Genomic DNA, 20,689 nt, shown 5'->3' on the forward strand with positions numbered 1-20,689 from the left:
CTCCAGGGCTCGCAGCCCACACACTGCTCCAGGGCTCACAGCCCACAGTGTTCTAGGACTCACAGGGTGTGGCTGCAGGCCCCAGAACACAAGGCCACATTGCCCGTGCTGGTTTCTCCGTGGGACTCAGCCCACTTGCTCCACAAGTCTATTCTCTAGGGGGGTGCGGGGAAGGTGTGCAGCAAGGGAAAACCACAAGAGGAGAAAAAAAGAGAAAAAAGATGAAAGGACTGGCAAGCAGAGGAGCTCCGACCAGAGATGTTATTTATGACTCTGATTAAGGCCATCTCAGTGGACTTATCCGATTGGAGAGTCAACCTTGGGGTGGCAGGAAAGATGGGCACAGGTTTGGAAGGCAACTGCAGATTCAAGGAGTTTGGAGATCAAAGGGAGGTTGGAAGTGGAGCAGTAGTTTACCACAATAGGGAGGTTAAGGTGGTTTTGTTTTAAAAAGTGGGTTAACGACAGTAGTTTTGAGTGGGACAATACCAGAAGAGAGAAAACTGTGAACAAGAGCAAAAAAGGATGGAGTGAGCACTTCAGTGGGACTAAGATAGATGGAGCCATAGATGGACAAGGTTTGAGTTAGAATTGTTCTAAAAATCTAGAGTAAGTTGTCAGTTTAAGGTGAGAGAGTGGGTGAAACGTTGAGACAATTTCTGGAGTGAAATTGACATATATGATAGAATGGACTCAGTTCGCACCATCAGGAAATGAATGTCCAGATTTGGAGACAGAGAGCAACTGAGGTCAGGAGCTGTTTTGAAGACCACTGGACCCGTTGTTGGGGTTTTGAAATCAATAACAGAGGAGGTCTGGAGAGTCAGCTTTGGGTTGAGCATGTGGAACTGAGTCAGAGTCTCTGTAGTTGGAAATTCACTCCAGTAGATCTGGTACATCATGAATGGGGAGCTGGGGGACAGTGCAAGAACAAAGATCAGTTATTCTCTGTTCAACAGCCTCGTGATGTGGCCCTTGTGACTTACAAACTGATCCCATTCTGAAAGCACTGAACACAAACCAAGCAAAGTAATTAACAGGAGGCCCTTCTGTACCTGTTCCTAATTACTGATGACTGAGCTGTTACTGAGGGCATGAATAAATAATAAACAATCTGCTACAGCCCTAAAAAGATTTCCACCAATAGCCACTGCTTCCATCAGAAATCCAATGATACCATTGAAAGTTGCTTTGTTGTTGATTCCGTTGACCCATTGCTGGTTCTGAACAAGTTTCAAGAGCCTTGCTGTTTGCTTGTGACCCTGTGCATTTCTGTGTGAGTTGTTCAAAGAAAAGTACATTGTACTAATTTTCCTAAACTTTTGTAGACAGGAGCAAGGGCTTGATATTCTGTGTCTCCTAACACAACCTCAGTTACACATGTCTGCAGTTTGAAAAAAGGCTTGTTCCCAATTTGTTGTAATCCAACAAAATATATTCATATTAAGAAGGAAAACCTGCCATGTACAATGACCACACAATTTCTCTTTCAAACTTACCTTGAGTGCTGTTGTCATGGTCTGTTAACCCCGCGTGACCTGTCGTATATAAACGGGGAACAGTATTGGGAACAATTTAATAAGAAAATTTTTAATCATCTGCACTGCATTGTGCTATTGGAGAAAAAAAGCGCACAAGCTGAACTGGGATTAACCCTGGTTGTTAAATAGCCGTGTCGCATTTTGGTAATTTGGAATGTGAGTTTGCTAATTACAGCCTTGGGGACCACATCCAGCCTTCCCAAGAATGTGAGCTTGTTTTGTCCCTGTAAAATTCTCAAAGCTATTAAACATAACAAGCAAAACCGCATTGAGTGAAATGAGATTATAATGGTGTTATTTGGGATATTTCCAACTGATCCTTTCTGTGGCAAATGCACAATGTGATTTCCCCACTTGTTCACAATTGCTTCAGTTTTCACATCCCATTCCACTCCTTCACATCCCACTCTTCTTTATAGCTGTTTTTTCAAGAGGGTTCAGTGCCCCCAATTTACAAATATATACCTGATCTAAAGAGAGAGAACTTAATTACCACGAATACTCTAAAAAAATCAGCCAATTATGAAGGATTAGCTAGATTTATGGAATGAATTAGAATTTTACAGCATGAAAATAAATCCTTCAACCCAGTTGGTCTGCACTAGTTTATATGAAGCAATGCATGTGTCCACTTAATCTCACCCTATCAACTTATCCTTTCATTTCTTTCTCACTTCAGCACCAGTTCCAACAAGAGAGAAACTAACCATTGCCCCTTGAAATTCAATGGTAGCGTTATCACTGAATCCCCCACTATTAACTTTCTGGGGGTTACCATGAACCAGAAACTGGACTAGCCATTTAAATGCTGTGACTATAAGGGCAGGTCAGAGTCTAGAAACTCACCTCCTGACTCCCCAAAGCCTAACAATTATCTGCAAGGCACAAGTCAGGAGTGTGATGGAATACTGGATGAGTGTGGCTCCAACAACACTCAGGAAGCTTGACACCATCCAGGACAAAGCAGACCCTTGACTGGCACCACATCCATTCACCGCCAACACTGTGTATACCACCTACAAGTCAGTCATGGACAAGAAACAGGAGGTAATGGTTGATTAATGTTTCTGCGAATAGAAAAGTTTCCAGTTGTGTTTCACAGACCTCAGTGTTGGGTCCCTTTCTGTTTGTGGTACGTATTAATGTTTTAGACTGAACTGTAGGAGGTAGATGACACAAAAATTGGCTGATAATGAAATGGATGGCTGTTGATAACAGGATGATTTCGTTGAATGGGTGCAAATGTAGCTATTGGGATTCTGAGTAGCGCAACATCATGCATCTGGGGAGGGCATGCAAAGCAATGGAATAAACAATAAATGGGACAGCATTGAGAGGGGTAGAGGAAGTTACAGACCTTAGAGTACATGTCCACAGTTCTCAGAAGGCAGCAGGACTGGTAGATAAAGTGATAAAGAATGCAGATAGGATGCTTTCCATCATTAGGCATTGAGTATAAAAACAGCAGTGGAATGCTAGAACAATATAAGATGCTGGTTGGTTGGCCACAGCTCGGTTTTTGAGTACAGTTCAGTCACCAAATTACAGGAAGGCCATAACTGCTATGAAAAGGTTACAAGGGCTTGAAAGTCGTGGCTCTGAGGAAAGATTGGTTAGGGTAACTCAATTGGTTTAGGTAACTCGATCAAGATGTACAAAATAATGAGCAGCTCGGATGGAGTGGACAGAGAAGACCTGTGCAGGGGTCTGTGCCCCCTGACGATGCAGAGGTCCATTACCTGGGGATTTAAGGTGGTTGGTAGAAAGATTAGAGGGACAGGAAACAATCCATTTCACGCAGAGGATGGTGGGCATCTGGAATTCGCTGCTGAGTTTGATGGTTAAAGCAGAAAGCCTCAGTGCATTTAAAACGTTGCCTGGATCTTCACCTGATGTTCTGTAAGGCTAAGGATTTCCATTTTTGTTTTTGCCCTTTTACTCAGGAGTAACAAGGGCAATTTTTTTTCAATTATGACCTTCATAATACACTAACTCTTGAATGCAAGCTGATACAAAGTGTTTAGACCCACTAATCCACTTCAGTCAAGTTGAAACGGTAGTTTTGAACACTTGTCATTATTTCTCCCTTTGAGGAATACATACTGATAGTGTCTAAATTTTGGAACATAATCCAAAGAGAGTGTGGCTCGTCATTGAGCTGGTGTCATCAGTTCCTTGTTATCTTTGTGGTCACAGTCCAGCCAGTTTGAAGTTTCTTTGACACTGTAAGCATTACATTCCACTGCTCTCTCTCTCTCTCCCTTCCCATACACACACACATATAATACACACACATATCTCATATATATATCCTTTTCCCTCTTTCTCTCTCTTACTCTCTCTAGACAGCCAGTTAATTGACATCTGCAACCACTTTTGGCTATATCAGCTCTCTTTTAAGAAAAAACACATTTTGGAATTACAAGTTAAAAACGTCCACATTACTTCAGAGTTCTGACAATCATTGGAACAATGTGGCACTTTTTCAATGCCTTCTGGAAATCTAAATCCTTTTACATATTCCTTCCAACTGTTTATATTTAGCCTGCTTCATACTTGTGCTCACAACCTGTTGTTTGTCATACACCCGCTTTTCCTGCTTCATATTACTCTCTATCTCTCTCAGCAATCTCAGAGCTCTGGATTCACTTGCCATAACTTTGCTCCTACTGAGGAAAAACCTGATTGTTCCCAAACTATATAGGAGCGGGTTACTGCAGATGTTGGAATCTGTACTGAAAACAACAAATGCTGGAAATCACAGCGTGTCAAGCAGCGTCCGTGGAGAGAGAGCAAGCTAACGTTTGAAGTCTAGATGACACTTCATCAGAGCTGAAGTGTGGAGGGGGCAGCATTTGTGCTATAGTTGGGGGTTAGTTAGAGTGCCGGGGCAGGAAGGATGTTGATAGTCCTCACTTAATGTAAACCATCTGTAGAGCACTGCAATCTGTAGAGCATGATGGCTTCTGTTTTCACAAAAATATGATGTTTTCTCAAGGAAATTATTACTGATATTATCTTAATTATTTGAACAGGCTGTAGTAACGCCACAGAGGCTGGTATTCCATCACCAAGTCACCCTTTATTTGCACGTACCTAACACTTGACAGTGATCCAGCTCCCTCAGAGCCAGCTCTCAGAGTGCCCAGGATGGCTGACATTCTTGTTTCTAGCTGTCAGCCAGGGCTCCCAAACAGGGAACTCATATTATATGAGGTCCACACAGCTGACCTCCTTAAAATCACTACACAGGCCATCCTAGAATTATGAGAACTTACGGGAGCAAATTTAACACATTAGCGCATTTTTGTATGTATTATGTTTATCAACCCCAAACATCTAGGAACTAGATTTGAATGCAATAAGAATCATCTGAAGAAGGGTCTAGGCCTGAAATGTCAGCTTTCCTGCTCCTCTGATGCTGCTTGGCCTGCTGTGTTCATCCAGCTCTACACCTTGTTGTCTTATGTTTGCAGTTCAGTTTCCGCTGTTGACCTAATTACTGTGACTGGTCTTGGCAGCCTCACTATATAGAATTACCTAAACTCCCCAGAGATTGCTGTGTTTGATTCCCATTTTTCTTGACTTACAGCACCTTTATCTAGCTCCTCCAGCCAAAGCGACAAGCAACTTAGCAGACGATGTGAAGAGAAACGGAGTTTGCCGATATCGAGGAATTACGCTGTGAGTCACTGCATGCAGACACTGAACACAGAAATCTACCTCTGTTCTTGTCAGTCATTGATCCTTGTTCAAACTACATTAGCATGTATTTTTCCAATCATCAATATCATGTAGTTTGTCAATATTCTATGGATTCTATATATATCTTTGCTCTCTAACATTGTTATGTTGACAGTGAAAGAATTGCAAACCCCGTAAAACTTGCTCAAACATTCAATTATATCATGATTGATTTGTACCCTAGCTCGATCTAACTGCCTTTGTTTTCCACAACCCCATAATCTTTAATCACAACCCCCTCCCCAAAAAAAATAGCTTTTTCAGTCTTGCAAGATTTAATCACCCCTGCCCTCAACAGATATTTAGGGGAATATTAACGCAATCCTTAATGTGAAATGCAGCTTTTTGTTTGATATTTTCATTCATAACTGACTCAGCCCTTCTTGTACCAGATTCAATCACGAGAAAGCATATTTTCTCTATATTGCACGTTATCACTTTAAAGACTCAGTCAGTCATCCCCCAACCTTCTACTCAATGGACCAAGCCAAGTGTATCCAAGTTGTCTTTATAACCTTAGCCATTTAATCTCTGCTGTTGCTCTAGTCGAACTGTTCAGAACCCCATCTAAATGAAATGGAATTTTATGTTGAAGGCTACTCAGAAAATCTGTCTGCTCAGCCCACCTTCCTCAGGAAAAAATGGCTCCAAAGGCAAAGTTTCCAATCCAGGGTTTCGGGTATGCGCTGAAATAGGGCCCTGCACCTCCCGAAACGGTCTGGAAATGACAACAGGAGCTACCAATGCCAAGGGTGGCCAAGATTATCTGCCAGGGGTATAGGCCAGCTTTGGTTCACTGGGTTGTTGTCCTTGTTGTTTTATTTAATATTACACCCTGTATACCCCTCACCCACAATCCACTCTCCATGACACATCAATGCTATCCTATGCCAATCCATTCCCTTCCATTACCAAAGGCCTTTATACCCTTCATGTCAAGTCATAGCACTTCCATGGCAATTCAGTCAGTATACACCTGAAGCAGAGCCAATAAACCCAATGCAACAATGCCATTTGCAGAAAAGCTTTAAAAAATCTACCAGGCATTAAAGTATCAATAGCAGACACTACAAGTAATTTATACTTCCATGTAATAAGAATAATCATTGAGCCAAAGACAAAATGGATCTCAGTGAAAAATCTATCAATCAAGCAATGTTTTCTCTTTTATGCATCTGTTTTTACAGGCTGATGGAGGTTTGTCATTTGGAGGTTTTCAGCCAAGCCCCAAAATATATATTTTCCCTTTGTTTATTCAAAATTAACAGATTGTGGACAAGTGTAGCATGGGAAATGAGGGTTGGAGGGATGTTAGGTCGACAAAGGCCTGTGATAGGGTGGAGGGCATAGGTAATTAGATAACAAAAAGGATGATGGTGCATGGCAAAAGGAGATGGTAATAAGACCAATAAAGAAGTAAAATGGAGACACCCACAGCTGATATAAATGGCTACAACAGAACTGGGAAGAGAAAACATTGGAAACTCTGGCAATGTGGAGATTCCCAAAGCAAGGTGACATAGCAGAAGAAAGGCTGATCAATACCAGAGATATGGGAGCACCCACTGACTGTGAGTTATCAATGAGGAGACATAGTTAAATGGGATAGAAACTAGCTTTGAAGACATTTGGGTTTCCAAGCGGATGAAGGTGAGAGTGATCTACCAACTATGCAGCCGAAATCTACATTAATTCCATCTGGCAGTTCTTCCAGCACTGAGTTAATAAGGTCTTTTCAATTGCGAGCTAAAGTGACGTGTTTCTGAATTAATAGGAGGGGATTACACCAACTAGAGGGAAGACTGGGAGTGGCCCTTTTGGAAAGGCAACAGAATATTCCTCATCGAGTGATGAAATTGGTAGTACTGATGAAGACGATGACCTGAGCTCTAACAGTGCAGCACCTCTCCCGGTCAGATCAAGGTATGCAACCATCATTGGCTTTGGGTTCAAAAGTTAAGGGTTTAAGCTGAACTCCAGGCCCTGAGCGTAAAATATGGGCTGTGTCTGCAGTTCAAAACCCAGCTAGTGCTGCGGTATCCTACCCAAAGGGAAAACCTTGCAGGGACATGGAGAAAGACCAAGGGGAGAGAGTCGAATCATCTTTCAAATGAGCTGGTGTAGGAAGAGCGGGCTGAAATTTTTCTTATTGTGCTGTCTGGTTCTATAGTCCGCCTTGTTATCATTGATGAGTGAGTCCAACCGCTCATAAAGCAGGATATTCTCAGGAAAATTGTTGTCCCCTTACAGTACAACGATGAAAGTTGTTTAACTGAACACGAACTAGGAATTGATATGGAGCTTAATCAAACCAAGCCCACAGACGAAACCCATTCGGTAAAATTTCACTGCATAAAAGTGAAGATGCACAATTTGGATCTACAGATACCGCACTCACACTCTAACTGTGAATTCAGCGTAAACCTTGTCAGCAAATCATTTGGGAGGAGATAGAGACATACTGAGCTTAAACCATGCCACTGGGGGGAGATGATGGCCTTTTTTCTTTATTCATTCATGGGATGAGGGTGTCACTGACCAGGCAGCATTTATTGCCCATCCCTAATTGCCCAGAGGGCAGTTATGAGTCAACCACATTGCTGTGGGTCTGGAGTCACTTGTAGGCCAGACCAGGTAAGGATGGCAGTTTCCTTCCCTAAAGGACATTAGTGAACCAGATGGGTTTTTCCAACAATTCACAATGGATTCATGGACATCATTAGATTGTTAATTCCAGATATTTATTGAATTCAAATTCCACCATCTGCCATTCGAACCCAGGTCCCCAGAACATTAGGAGATAGTAGGAACTGCCGATGCTGGAGTCTGAGATAACAAAGTGTGGAGCTGGATGAACACAGCAGGCCAGGCAGCATCAGAGGAGCAGGAAAGCTGATGTTTCGGGTCTGAACCCTTCTTCAGAAATGGGGGAGGGTAAGAGGACCCTGAAATAAATAGAGAGAGGGGGAGGCGATGATAGAAGGTGGATAGAGGAGCAGATAGGTGGAGAGAAGATGGACAGGGCAAGGAGGCGGGGATGAAGACAGTACAGGTGAGTGTGGTTTGGATGGGGGTTGGTCTGTGAGGAGGGAGGAGTGGGTAGGTGGGTGGGAAGATGGACAGGTCAAGAAGGTGGGGATGAGGCTAGTAGGTAGGAAGTGGGGGTGGGGGTTGGTCAGTGAGGTGGGAGGAGCGGATAGATGGGAGAAAAGATGGATAGGTCAAGGAGGCAGGGATGAGAGGGACTGGTCTTGGGATGAGGCCGAGAGTGGGGAGAGCTTGTTTTCCCCAGAATGTTCTCTGGGTCTCTGGATTAACAGTCCAGCAATAATGACACTAGGTAGTGGGGAGGCGATGGCCTAGTGGTATTATCGCTGGACTGTTGATCCAGATGATGTTCTGGGGACCTGGGTTTGAATCCTGCCATGGTAGATGGTGGAATTTGATTTCAATCAATATCTAAAATTAAGAGTCTAATGATGACTATGAATCCATTGTTGATTTTTGGAAAAACCTGTCTGGTTCACTAATGACCTTTAGGGAAGGAAACTTCCATCCTTAGCTGGTCTGGCCTACATGTGACTCCAGACCTACAGCAACGTGGTTGGCCTCTTAACTGCCCTCTGGGCAATAAATGCTGCCCAGCCAGTGACGCCCTCATCCCGTGAATGAATGAAAAAAAGACAGAAAACCACAGAACTGTATTATGCCAAATCTCGAGCTGATGCCCATTGGCACATTAGCAGTCCTGAAAGTAAGTGTGATTTGTAATTTTCACCTTTGGTAGACCCTGCACGGTTAAGCAGCAGAAAAAAATGTTATCTGAGATTTAGTGTTGTCCTATTTGTCAGATCCTGCAGTTTATGACTATTATTATGAGCTGCAGTGACCTTTCGTGAGGAAAAAAAATTACAGTTCCCATTAGATTTAATTTCACATCAGATTAAATTATTTCCCCCCACTAAGTAAGTTTAATGATGTGCATCAAAAAACATTTTTTCTAAGCTGTCTTTTTTTTTATGACTTATACTTCCAAGTAAATGCTTAACAAGTCCCCTCTGCTTGCAGATTTGATGAATCCCCGTGGAGACACAATGTTCGCTTTAAGGGCCAATTTTATGAAACCAAAATAAAACCTGTGAATTTGAATTTTTTCCACAGTCAAGCGCATAACTACACTGCCTGAGAAATCACTTTCTCGATTAACTGTTCCTGAACTGTACTGCACACCAATTTGTTGGGGTTGGCATGAATGGGAAGATTGCTGGGTGGCACGGAGGCACAGTGGTTAGCACTGCTGCCTCACAGCAGCAGGGATCTAGGTTCAATTCCAGCCTTGTGTGACTGCCTGTATGGAGTTTGCATGTTCTCCCCCTATCAGTGTGGGTTTCCTCCCACAGTCCAAAGCTGTAGTGTGCAGGTTAGGAGGATTAGCCATGGTAAATATGGGGTTGGGGGGATGGGTCTGGGTGGGATGCTTTTCTGTGGGTCATTTGCAGTCAAAATAGGCTTAATGGCCTCTTTCTGCACTGTAGAGGTTCTATGTTGTCAGTTCAGCATCTTCAAAATACTTTTGACAGTGATCTCCAGATGTTGATGCCAATGTTATTTGGCACTTGTGTTTTGGAAGTTGAGAGGAACTTTCTGTCTGGAAAACCTTAACACTAGTTTCCAGGAAAGTGTTTAGGAAGAGATTGGCAACTCTAGTTGGTCACGTGTGGTGGAATCAAATTGGACATAAAATGGAATTGGGTGTATGCTCAAAATGCAAATATTTATAGGTTGGAATAGAAAAAGCAAAGGTGTGGGAGTAATTTGATAGCCTCCAATAGGCTAAATGGCTCCATTTCTAGAGTAAGTATGACACTATGTTTTCCAAAGAGAAAAGGGCCATTTCAGCAATTAAATCTGGGTCAGCTTCTTTGTCTCATGCTGTGCCTATTGTCCTCTTTCATATCCTACTTCAAAAGGTTTACCCAGTCTTCCCTGAAAAAAAATACACTGGTCTGTGTAACTCAACAGGACCTTCTGTGCTCCAACAGCTGTCACAGCAAGAAACCAATGATCCTTTCAGTTAGTTCCTCTCCAGGTAAAAGATTCCAACAGAAACTTTCAAACCGTCTGTTCTATGACTTGACCCATTGCACTTTGACCTTGCAGAGGGAGCATGTAACAAGTGATTGTCATTACTGTCTTTCTGATGGTGACCAGCATTGAGAAAACTGCGGCTTCCTGCAGCTTATTTAAAGATAGTTTCATCTTCCTTTCTTCCACAGGCAACCAGCCAAGCTAAGTAATGGACAGACGAAATGCGCAAGTATAGCAGATGGCATTGAGTTGCAGCCTCAAAGCACTTTGAATGAAGAAAAGGTATTATCTTGTCTCACAGAATCACAGAAGTATTATGGCCATTCGGCCCAGTGTTTCCTTATGGCACCAGGCGGGTTGAGAGAAAGGGAAACAACTCACTGGCAAGACCTCCTTGAAATGGCTTGGCTGATCAGACAAAAATACAAAATGCAATGACACTGTGACCACAGGGTGGCAGTGTGAGTGAGGAAGGCTGACAAGACTTAATAACCAGTGGTTTTACTTCCCTCTTTCCATACATATTTTTTTCACACACATTTACTTAATATTTCTGAGTAATCCATATTCATGCAGGTTAAGAATGTTGGTGCTATAGGTGCACTGCTTCTCCATTTTATCATATCTTCAAGGATCCAAACAGATCCTTCCAGCACCTAGGTAGCACCTTCCAATCCCTCACCCTCTACCGCCCAGAAGGACAAAGGTAGCAGGTACATGGGAAGACCACCATCTGCAAGCTCCCTTCCAAACCACAAACCGTCCTGATTTGGAAATATACCAACGCTCTTTCACTGTCGCTGGGTCAAAATGTTGGAATTCCCTTCCTAACAGCATTGTGAGTCCACACTCAAAGTCTGCAGTGGTTCAAGGAGGCAGCTCACCACTGCCTCCTGCAGGGCAATTTGAGCTGAGCAGCAAATGTTGGCCAACTAGCTGGTATCCTGTGAATGAATAATAAAAGTAAACAGCAAACAGCACCCTCCACGTTTGCTCAACATAGTGTTGCCAACTCTCCAGAGTTGCTCTAAGCCTTCAGGACTTGAAGATTATCCTCCTGGACACAGTTACAAGCAAACCCAGAAAATAAACTTTGTTTTCTTTTCTTTATTCTTCATTTAATTCTCTCCCTGCTCCTGCAAGTCCTTCTATTATTTTTTCTACTCTCAGTACGGAGGGGACTTTTGGACATGCCTTAATTGGGATTTTGAAGTATTTCAGAATGGGTGGATGTGCAAGTTGGCCTCAGCTTTCTTCTGTAGTTCTGCAGCCGAACTTTTAATTGAAATAAACCGATTCATTTTTCAACTGAATCATCCTTACACTGTGCTCTGCTTCCACTCTGCTTCAGGGCAATTGAAAAACAGTTTAAAATGGTGCACGCTCAGCAACACACATCTGTATTTACCAAATTACTCCCCCCAATAGGTTGAAGACATAGTTTGCCAAATCTATGGGGAAAATGCCAAAATTTTAGTTGGGACACAGTTAGAGTATTGCGTTCAGTTCTGGTCGCCACATTACAGGAAGGATGTGGAGGCTTTGGAGAGGGTGCAGAAGAGGTCTACCAAAATGCTGCCTGGATTAGAGGGTATGAGCTATAAAGAGAGGCTAGAAAATCTCAGGTTGTTTTCTCTGGAGTAGCAAAGGCTGAGGGGAGACTTGATAGAAGTCAATAATATTGAGATACATAGAAAGGGCTGATGGTCACAATCTTTTTTCCCAGAGTTGAAATGTCTAATACTAGGGGGCACACATTTAAGGTGAGAGGGGGAAAGTTCAAAGGAGACGTGAAAATTTTTTACACAAAGAGTAGTAGGAGTCTGGAATGAACTGCTAGGGGTGGTGGTGGAGGCAGGTACAATAAGGGACTTTTAGATAAGCGCATGAATATGCAAGGAATGGAGGGATATGGACCAAGGGCAGGCAGAAGGGATTAGTTTAATTTGGCATCATGTTTGGCACAACATAATGGGCCAAAGGGCCCGTTCCTGTGCTGTACAGTTCTATGTTCTAATGGTGCTGTCACTGGACCAATAATTTGGACTAATGCTAATAAATCCAAATACCAACACAGCACTGGGAATCAAAAGTAAAGACCATGTCTTTATATTTTTTATGTATTTTCAATTGTGGACTGAAATAAGAACAGTACTGTTTTAAAACCTAGAATTAGAAGGGGATTGCGTACGTTTTAAAGTAAGCAGCATGATATTCATTTTTGCTGTCATTGAAGTGTAGTTTGTGGACAAGCTGTAGCTGAAGGGATATGTACAAATGGGGCTTTGGCCAGCAACAAGTAGCTGATTAGTCTGTTGATTAGTGGCTTGTTATTGCTGACAAAGACCTTCTGCCTGCCAATGGCTATTGAAATAGTTCCACAGAGGTTGGTATCCCGTCATTAAGTCACCCTGTATTCACATGCATAGTACTTGATACTGGTCCAGCTTCCTCGGAGCCAGCTCTAAGAGTAAACAGAACGTCGGATACTCCTGTTTATACCTGTCAGCCAAGGCTCCCTGATTGGACCAGGTTAACAGCCCCAGTCAGGGAGCTCGTATTCTATGAGGTCCACCTCCTGACCTCAGTACAATTACTACAGCTATGTGATTGGTACAAAAACAGAAATTGCTGGAGAAACTCAGCAGGACTGGCAGAATCTGTGGAGAGAGAAACAGAGTTAATACTTCAAGTCCAGTGACCCTTTTCCTGAATGGGTAGCAAATAGGAAAAGATGGTATTTATGTTGATTACAGTGGGAAAGACGTGAGTGGATAAGTGGAAACGGAGTCCAGAGAAAGGAAGAAAGAAGGAAAAGGTTTGGCAGATCAAGGGATTGTTGATAGTGAGTTGGGGTAGAAAAGACTCTAGATAGGTGATAATGGGGACTATGGGTAGGTGAAAATAGGTTGGCTGTGCTAAAAGCAACCAATGTTATGATAGGACCTGGGTTGTGGTGGTGGGTAGCAGACATGGAAGATGGTGTTCATGCTCTAAAACTGCTAAACTCGATATTGAGCCATGAAGGCTGCAGGGACCCCAAGTGTAAGATGAGGTGTTGCTCTTCCAACTTGAGCTGAGCTTTGCTGGAGCACTGCAGCAAGCCTGAGATGGTGATGTTGGCCAGGGACGTGACAATGAGAAATTTCGAGTCATTTTTGCAGACAGAACATAAGTTTCGTTCAAAGCATTTTCCCAGCCTGCATTTCATCGCCCCAATGTAGAAGAGGCCTGATTGTGAGCAGCGAATGCAGTAGACTAGATTGAGTGAAGTGCAGGTAAATCTTTGCTTCGCCTGGAAGGTGTGTCTGGGGCCTGAGATAGTGAGGAGGAAGCAAGTAAATGGGCAGGTGTTGCACCTTTTGAAAGGTGTCATGGGGGGTGTGGAGGGGTGTTGGGCTTGAGGGAGGAGTGGACCAGGGTGTCCCAGAGGGAATGGTCTCTGTGGAAGGCCAACAAGAGAGTGGAGGGGAATATGTTTCCGGTGTTGGCATCCCGCTGGAGGTGGTGGAACTGACGGCTAATGATCCCGTGGATGGGGATGCTGGTGAGGTGCAAGGTGAGGAACAGAGAGACCCAGTTGTTATTATGGGAGGGAAGAGAGGGGGTGAAGGCAGAAGTGCGGGATGTGGGTTTCACACTGCTGAGGTCCCTGACAACCATGATAGTGGCGAATCCTCAGTTTAGGAAAAAAGGGTGGACATCTCTGGACATGAATGGCAGCAGCATTTATGTCCCAAAAATAAAGAAAAGAAACCTTTGGTTTCAAATATTCCTGGTGGTTACATCATTCGACTGCTTGCTTTCAACTGCACTACATGCCAACCAACGGACCACAAGTTTCTCAAAACACAGATAGTTTGATGTCCTGATTACAGTTTTCCGGCATTTTCTCCTGCACCTTAATCTTCAATTCCTGAAGGGTTGGTAACCCTAGTGGGGGCACTTAACACATTGGTAGACAATGCCCTGAGGTACGTAACATTTCAACGTGCCCCAGAGACTGAAGTGTAAGTTCTGGAGTTACACTATGTATTGTAAAACTGCTGCAGGAAGTGGGACTGAAACATAAATTAGCCATTAAACCTAGTTTTACATTAGGTTTATAAAAGTGACAGACCTTCGTAGTTTGAGGTAGAGGTCAGGAGTTATAAACATTGAGAAAGGGAACTAAAGACAATGTTTACATGAAATGTGGACATTAAAACGTTAAGGATCACATTAAGACAGGAGAAATTACTCACTTTAAAGTAAAAAGATTAGCGTTTATACAGCTTCTTTCATGACCTTCGGACATCCCCAAGTGTGTTACAGTCAATTAAATGTAGTCACTGCTGTAATATAGGAAATACCACAGCCCATATACACACAGCTAGCTCCCACAAGCCACAATGTGATAAAGTTGTTTTAGTGATGTTGGTAATGAAGGGTAAATGTTTGATCTGGACAACAGGGGAATGAGGAAGCTCATCTTTGAAATAGCCCCATGAAGTCTTTCACATTCATTTGGAAATTCAGGCAGATCTTCAGTTTAATAGCTACAGTCATAGATTAAATAATGTAATTGTACCAGTCTCCACTACTTACTCTGACAGCTCATACCATACTTGTATCACCCTCTGCATGAAAAAGCTGCCCCTTAGCTCCCTTGTATATCTTTCCCCTCTCACCTTAAACCTTTGCCCTCTAGTTCTGGACTCACCTCCCTGGGGAAAAGTCCTTGGCTATTCACCGTAACTATGCCCCTCATGATTTTATAAACCTCTATAAGGTCAACTCTCAGAGTCCGATGCTCCAAGGAAAATAGCCCCAGCCTGTTCAGCCTCTCCCTATAGCTCAAACTCTCCAACTCCAGCAACATCTTGTAAATCTTTTCTGCATCATTGGGCACGTGGCACATCCAACAATGCAGCATTTATCTGGGGAGTTTTGGGTCCTGTATCTAAGAAAGGATGAGCTGGCATTGGAGGAAGGTGGTTTACAAGAATGATCCCAGGAATGAACGGTTTGTCGTGTGAGGGGCGGCCTCGGACTCTGGGTCTGTACTCAATGGAGTTTAGAAGGATGAGGGTGGGATCTGATTGAAACTTTCAGATACAGAGAGGCCTGGATAGAGTGGATGTGGAGATGTTTCCACTGGTAGGAGAGCCTAGGACCTGAGGGCACAGCCTCAGAGTGAAGAGACCTTTAGAACTGAGGTGAGGAGGAATTTCTTCAGATAGAAGATGGTCAGTCTGTGAAACTCATTGCTGCAGAAGGCTGTGGAGGCCAAGTCATTGAGTGTACTAAGACAGAGATAGATAGGTTCTTGATTGGTAAGGGACCAAAGGTTACAGGGAGAAGGCAGGAAAATGGGGTTTTGAAACATATCGGCCATGATCAAATGGTGGAGCAGACTTGATGGGCCAAATGGCCTCATTCTGCTTGTAGATCCTATGGTCTTCTGGTGCAGTCGTACATGAAGTGTCAGTGTAGATAATGCACTCAACCCTCATGAGTAGGATTCGAACATACATCCTTCCGATTGAGTAGTGAGAGCTATAGCTTGTTTACTTAGATCTGAGTAAAATAGTAGTGGGAAGTGTTTATTTATTCATTGGATATGGACCTCAGTGGCTAGGCCGACATTTATTGCCCATCCCTAATTGTCCTTGAGATGATGGAGGTGGTGGTGTATCTCATAGAGATGAGCGGGGAGCCAGTCAATGTGGTTTACTTGGACTTTCAGAATGCTTTCGACAAAATGCCACATAAGAGATTACTGTAAAAAATTAAAGCACTTAGGGGAGGGGATAGTGTATCGAAATGGATGGAAAACAGTTTGGCAGACAGGAAATAAAGTGTAGGTCTACTCCGAAACGTCAGCTTTCCTGCTCCTCTGATGCTGCTTGGACTGCTGTGTTCATCCAGCTCTACACCTTGTTAGCTTTGTAGGAATAAATGGATCCTTTTCTGAATGACAGGCAGTGACTAGTGGGGTAACTCAGGGATTAGCGCTGGGACCCCAGCTATTGACAATATATATTATTGATTTAGATGAAAGAACTAGATGTAACCATCTCCAAGTTTGCAGATGGCACAAGCTGGGTGGGAGGGTGACCTGTGAGGAGGATGCCGAGATGCTTCAGTGTAATTTGGACAAGCTGAGTGAGTGAGCAAATACCTGACAGATTCAGCACAATGTGGATAAAATGAGGTTATCCACTTCGAGGGCAAAACACAAGATAGCGGTTATTATCTTAATAGCTATAAATTGAGAGAGAGAAATTTTTAACAAGACCTGTTGTCCTTGTACACTAATCATTGAAGGTAAGCATGCAGGTAGAGCAGGTGGTCAAGAAGGTAACTGGTATATTGTCCTTTATAGCGAGAGGATTTGAATACAGGAGCAGAGATGTGTTGATGCAATCATACAGAGCTTTGGTGCAACTACACCTTGAACATTGTGTGCAGTTTTGGTCTCCTTATCTGAGGGAGGATGTTCTGGCTATAAAGGGAGTGCAGAGAAGGTTTACAAGACTGATTGCTGATGGCAGAACTAATGTATGAGGAGAGATTAAGTTGGTTACCATTATGTTTGCTGGAGTTCAGAAAAATGAGGAGGAATCTCATAGAAACCTACAAAACTCTAACAAAGCGAGACAAGAGTTGATGCAGGAAGGTTGTTCCCGAAGGCGGGGGAGTCCAGAACCAGGGTCACAGTCGAAGGGTTTGGGGTAAATCATTTTGAACTGAGATGAGGAGAAATTTATTCATCCAGAGCGTAGTGAGCCTATAGAATTCACTATCACAGAAAGCAGTTAAGGTCAAAACATTGCATGATTTCAGGATGGAGTTCGATGTGGCACTTGTTCCTAAAGGGATCAAAGGATCTGGTGGAAAAGCAGGAACAAACTATTGAGTTGGTGATCATATTGAATGGCAGAGCAGGCTTGAAGGGCCAAATGGGCTACTCCTGTTCCTATTTTCTATGCTTCTATGATGAGCTGCTACTGTCTATTTGATGTAGATGGACCTACAGTATTGTAATGGAGCGTGTTCCTGGATTGGCAACACTAAAGAAACAGAGATATACTTTCAAGTCAAGATGATGTGTCGCTTGGAGGGGAACTTGCAGGTGGTGGTGTTCACATGTATCTGCTGCCTTTGTCGTTGTTGTTGGTAATGGCCATGGGTTTGGAAGGTGCTCTCTAAGGCGTCTTGGTGAATTTCTGCAGCGCATCTTGTGGATGGTACACACTGCTGCTACTGAGCATTGTTGGTGGATGGAGTGAATGTTTGTGACTGTAGTGTAAATCAAGCGGCTGCTTTGTCCTGGATGGCATCAAGCTGCTTGAGTATTGTTGGGGCTGCACCCATCCAGGCAAGTGGGGAGTATTCCATCACACTCCTGACTTGTGCGTTGTCGATGGTGACAGGGTGTGGGGAGTCAAGAGGTGAGTTACTTACTACAAGATTCTTGCCCTATAACTGCTCTTGTAGCCAATTACTTCGCTAATCCTGTTCGGTTTCTGGTCAATAGTAACATCCAGCATATTGACCTCAGAGAATTCAGTGATGATGAATGTCATTTAATGAGAAAGGGTGATAGTTAGCTTCTGTCTTGTTGGAGCTGCTCATTTCCTAGCATTTGTGTGATACAAACGTTACTGGCCGCTGTCAGTCCAAACCTGTATATTGTCCAGGTGTTACAGTATTTTGACATTGACAGTTTCAGTAGTTCAGGAGTCACCATCTTCCTCTGTGCTAGGTAGAACTCCAAACAGCAGAGACGTTACCCAATGATTCCCATTAACTAGTTCTACGGCTATTTGATGTCATGCTCGGACAAATGTTGCCTTGAAGTCAAGGACAGCCACTTTCACCTCGCCTCTGGAGTTCATTTCTTTTGTCCAAGTGTGAAACCAGGCTGTAATGCGATCAGGGCTTAAGTTGTCCTGGAAGAACGCAAACCTAGTGTCAGTGAGCAGGTTATAAGTTGACTCTCAACTGCCCTCTGGATAATTAAGGATGGGCAATAAATACTAGTCTGGCCAGCGACATTCACGTTCCACGAATGAATTTAAAAAAAAGTGCTGCTTGATAGTATTGTTCTTGACACCCTTTTCTTACAGTCCTGATGACAAAGAGTAAACTGATGGGGTGGAAATTGTTTGGATTGTCCAGAACACCCTATACCTAGGCAATTTTCCATATTGTTGGTGCCATTGTCGATGCTAGTTCATAGTTGTAGTTGAAGGACTGAGATATTGATCTAACTGTACGAGCCTGTGGGTGGTCTTCAGATGGTATTCATGACCATTTTTCTTGAACTGCGCAGTCTGTATGGAAGATGTGAACACACAGTTCTGTTAGATTTAGATTTAGATTTTGGTTTAGTTTTGGGTTTTATTGTCACATGTTCTCAAGTACCAGGTAGAAGGATACAGTGAAAAGTGTACAGAGTCACCAGACATAGCATCATCTTAGGTACAAAGTACCTAGGTACAAATAGAAAAATAAGGAAATAAGTTAAAATGTTCAGCACTACTATCTCCTTAGTATTAAAACAGAAAAATGAACAACTAAAGTTAAGGTACAGGGCTTGAGAATTTTGGTCCAGCAACAGTGAAATGAACTGGGATGTGCAGTCAAATACGGACTTGACCCAATCGATTGGAGATGATAGTATTTCCATAAACCTGTTACCCCATCCCGCTAGGAGAGGCCATCGTGATGGCGAGATCCTGTGGAAGAGGTTGGAGTGAGTTGCTGCCATGTGTCCTCGGATGGTACACGCATTAAGCCAGTGATGGAGAAAGTGGTTTGTTCAGAAATAGTCTGATGACCATTGTAAAAACTATAACATCACAATATGAACATTTAATCCTGACATCCATAAGTATCAGTGTCTCATTATCAGTTTAAATAATTCATTTGGAGACATTCCAGTTACCTATGTAACCTTTGCATAGCCGTTTGGAGGTAGCCTGCTCCAATCATTGTGTCGATAATGAGAGTTCTGCTAGCCAGGACTGAAATCCCACCCTCTGTCATAACACTTTAAATCTTATCTCAAAAATGTTTCCATGAACGGGAGATTTGAGAATCAGAGAACTGGTTTAGGAATACTGGCAAAAGAGCCAGTGAGGCAATAAGAACTTTCACAAACGCAGCAAGGATATATGCACTGACTGCAAAGGTGGAGCAAGCAGTTTCAGTAATAACGTTAAAAAAATCTGGAGCTCTCAGTTTCAAGTCCCATTATGGAGATCTGACATCAAAGAAGGACATGCCTTCTTTCGGATGAGATGTCAAATTGAAGCCCCATCTTCTGCCAGTGATGGCTGTATGAGATCCCATGACACTATTTAAGGGAGAGCAGGGCAATTCTCCAGTGAAACTATCCCATCCTATATTTATCTCTCACCCTATGCCATTGAAGCAGATCTGGTGATTTACTTCACTGCTTTTTTCTGGGGAGGGATCTTGCAGTGCATCTGTTTGCCGCTGTACAATGGTGTCTGCAATTAAAAAGCACTTTAGGGGTAGCCAGGGTGACTGTATCGATGTAATTCTTTACCATTCCAACCGTCCAGCAACTCGTGAAATCATCGAATGTCACAGGACAAAGAGCCGAGTCTCAGCTCTGACCCAAATTCAGGAGAAGCCCAGCCTCTCCCCTCAGCCTAAAAAAAGGGAGAGAACAAAACTAAAACTGTGAACAAACCAGTTTCTCCAACCGTAGCCATACTTGCTCGAAAATCAGGAGGGCTTGATGACTGTTGAAGGAATATGAAAGGGTCCAATTATCAGGAGCGTTGTCAGCTCCAACACTTCTTGATGGTCACATTGAGCGTGCCAGACGTCAGCCGCCTCTTTTGCTTTGTTTTTTTATATCTCTCTCTCCGTCGTTAACGTATGTGTTATTTCTGTGCAGAAGATAGCAGGGCAGAAGTGTAGCAGACTGCAAGAATGTGCAGATGGCCCCAGTGTGATTCAGCGCCTCCCAGACCTCCTTCAGCAAAGCCACTCTCCAAACACCTCAGCTAATCAGCAGGGAACGGAGCATGGCCCTCAGCCACTTCACAACAGGACTGCAACTAACCAGGCATGTTTTACAAAGAGCAATACATCTGCCCTGTGTGATACCAGTGACTGGTGACAGACAGAAATGAAAGGAAATTCTTCGTTCATTCATAATGCAAATGAGAACTCATGTGAAGTGACATTTCATCGTTAAGAAAAGCTAATATCTTTACCATTAGATAAGCAGCAAACAATTCGTCATTATTCTTCTGTTAATTTGAGCTAAAATGATTTACCTGACTGGAATT

General features: G+C 43.1%; 1 protein-coding gene across 2 annotated transcripts in view; it reads left to right on the top strand.

Moving 5' to 3' along the window:
• Positions 1 to 20,689, top strand: part of si:zfos-2326c3.2 (mitogen-activated protein kinase kinase kinase kinase 4) — a 254,941-nt gene that overhangs the window by 166,028 nt on the left and 68,224 nt on the right. Inside the window, exons 18-21 of one of the 2 annotated variants that reach the window (XM_048605155.1) lie at positions 5,134 to 5,225; positions 7,060 to 7,208; positions 10,562 to 10,655; positions 20,293 to 20,463. In XM_048605155.1, coding sequence (XP_048461112.1) covers positions 5,134 to 5,225; positions 7,060 to 7,208; positions 10,562 to 10,655; positions 20,293 to 20,463 — 506 coding nt within the window. The remainder of the gene's footprint in view (positions 1 to 5,133; positions 5,226 to 7,059; positions 7,209 to 10,561; positions 10,656 to 20,292; positions 20,464 to 20,689) is intronic. The other variant, XM_048605156.1, reaches the window with a different exon arrangement.

Source organism: Rhincodon typus, chromosome 14, assembly GCF_021869965.1.
Source record: "Rhincodon typus isolate 14 chromosome 14, sRhiTyp1.1, whole genome shotgun sequence".
Classification (NCBI taxonomy): Eukaryota; Metazoa; Chordata; class Chondrichthyes; order Orectolobiformes; family Rhincodontidae; genus Rhincodon; species Rhincodon typus.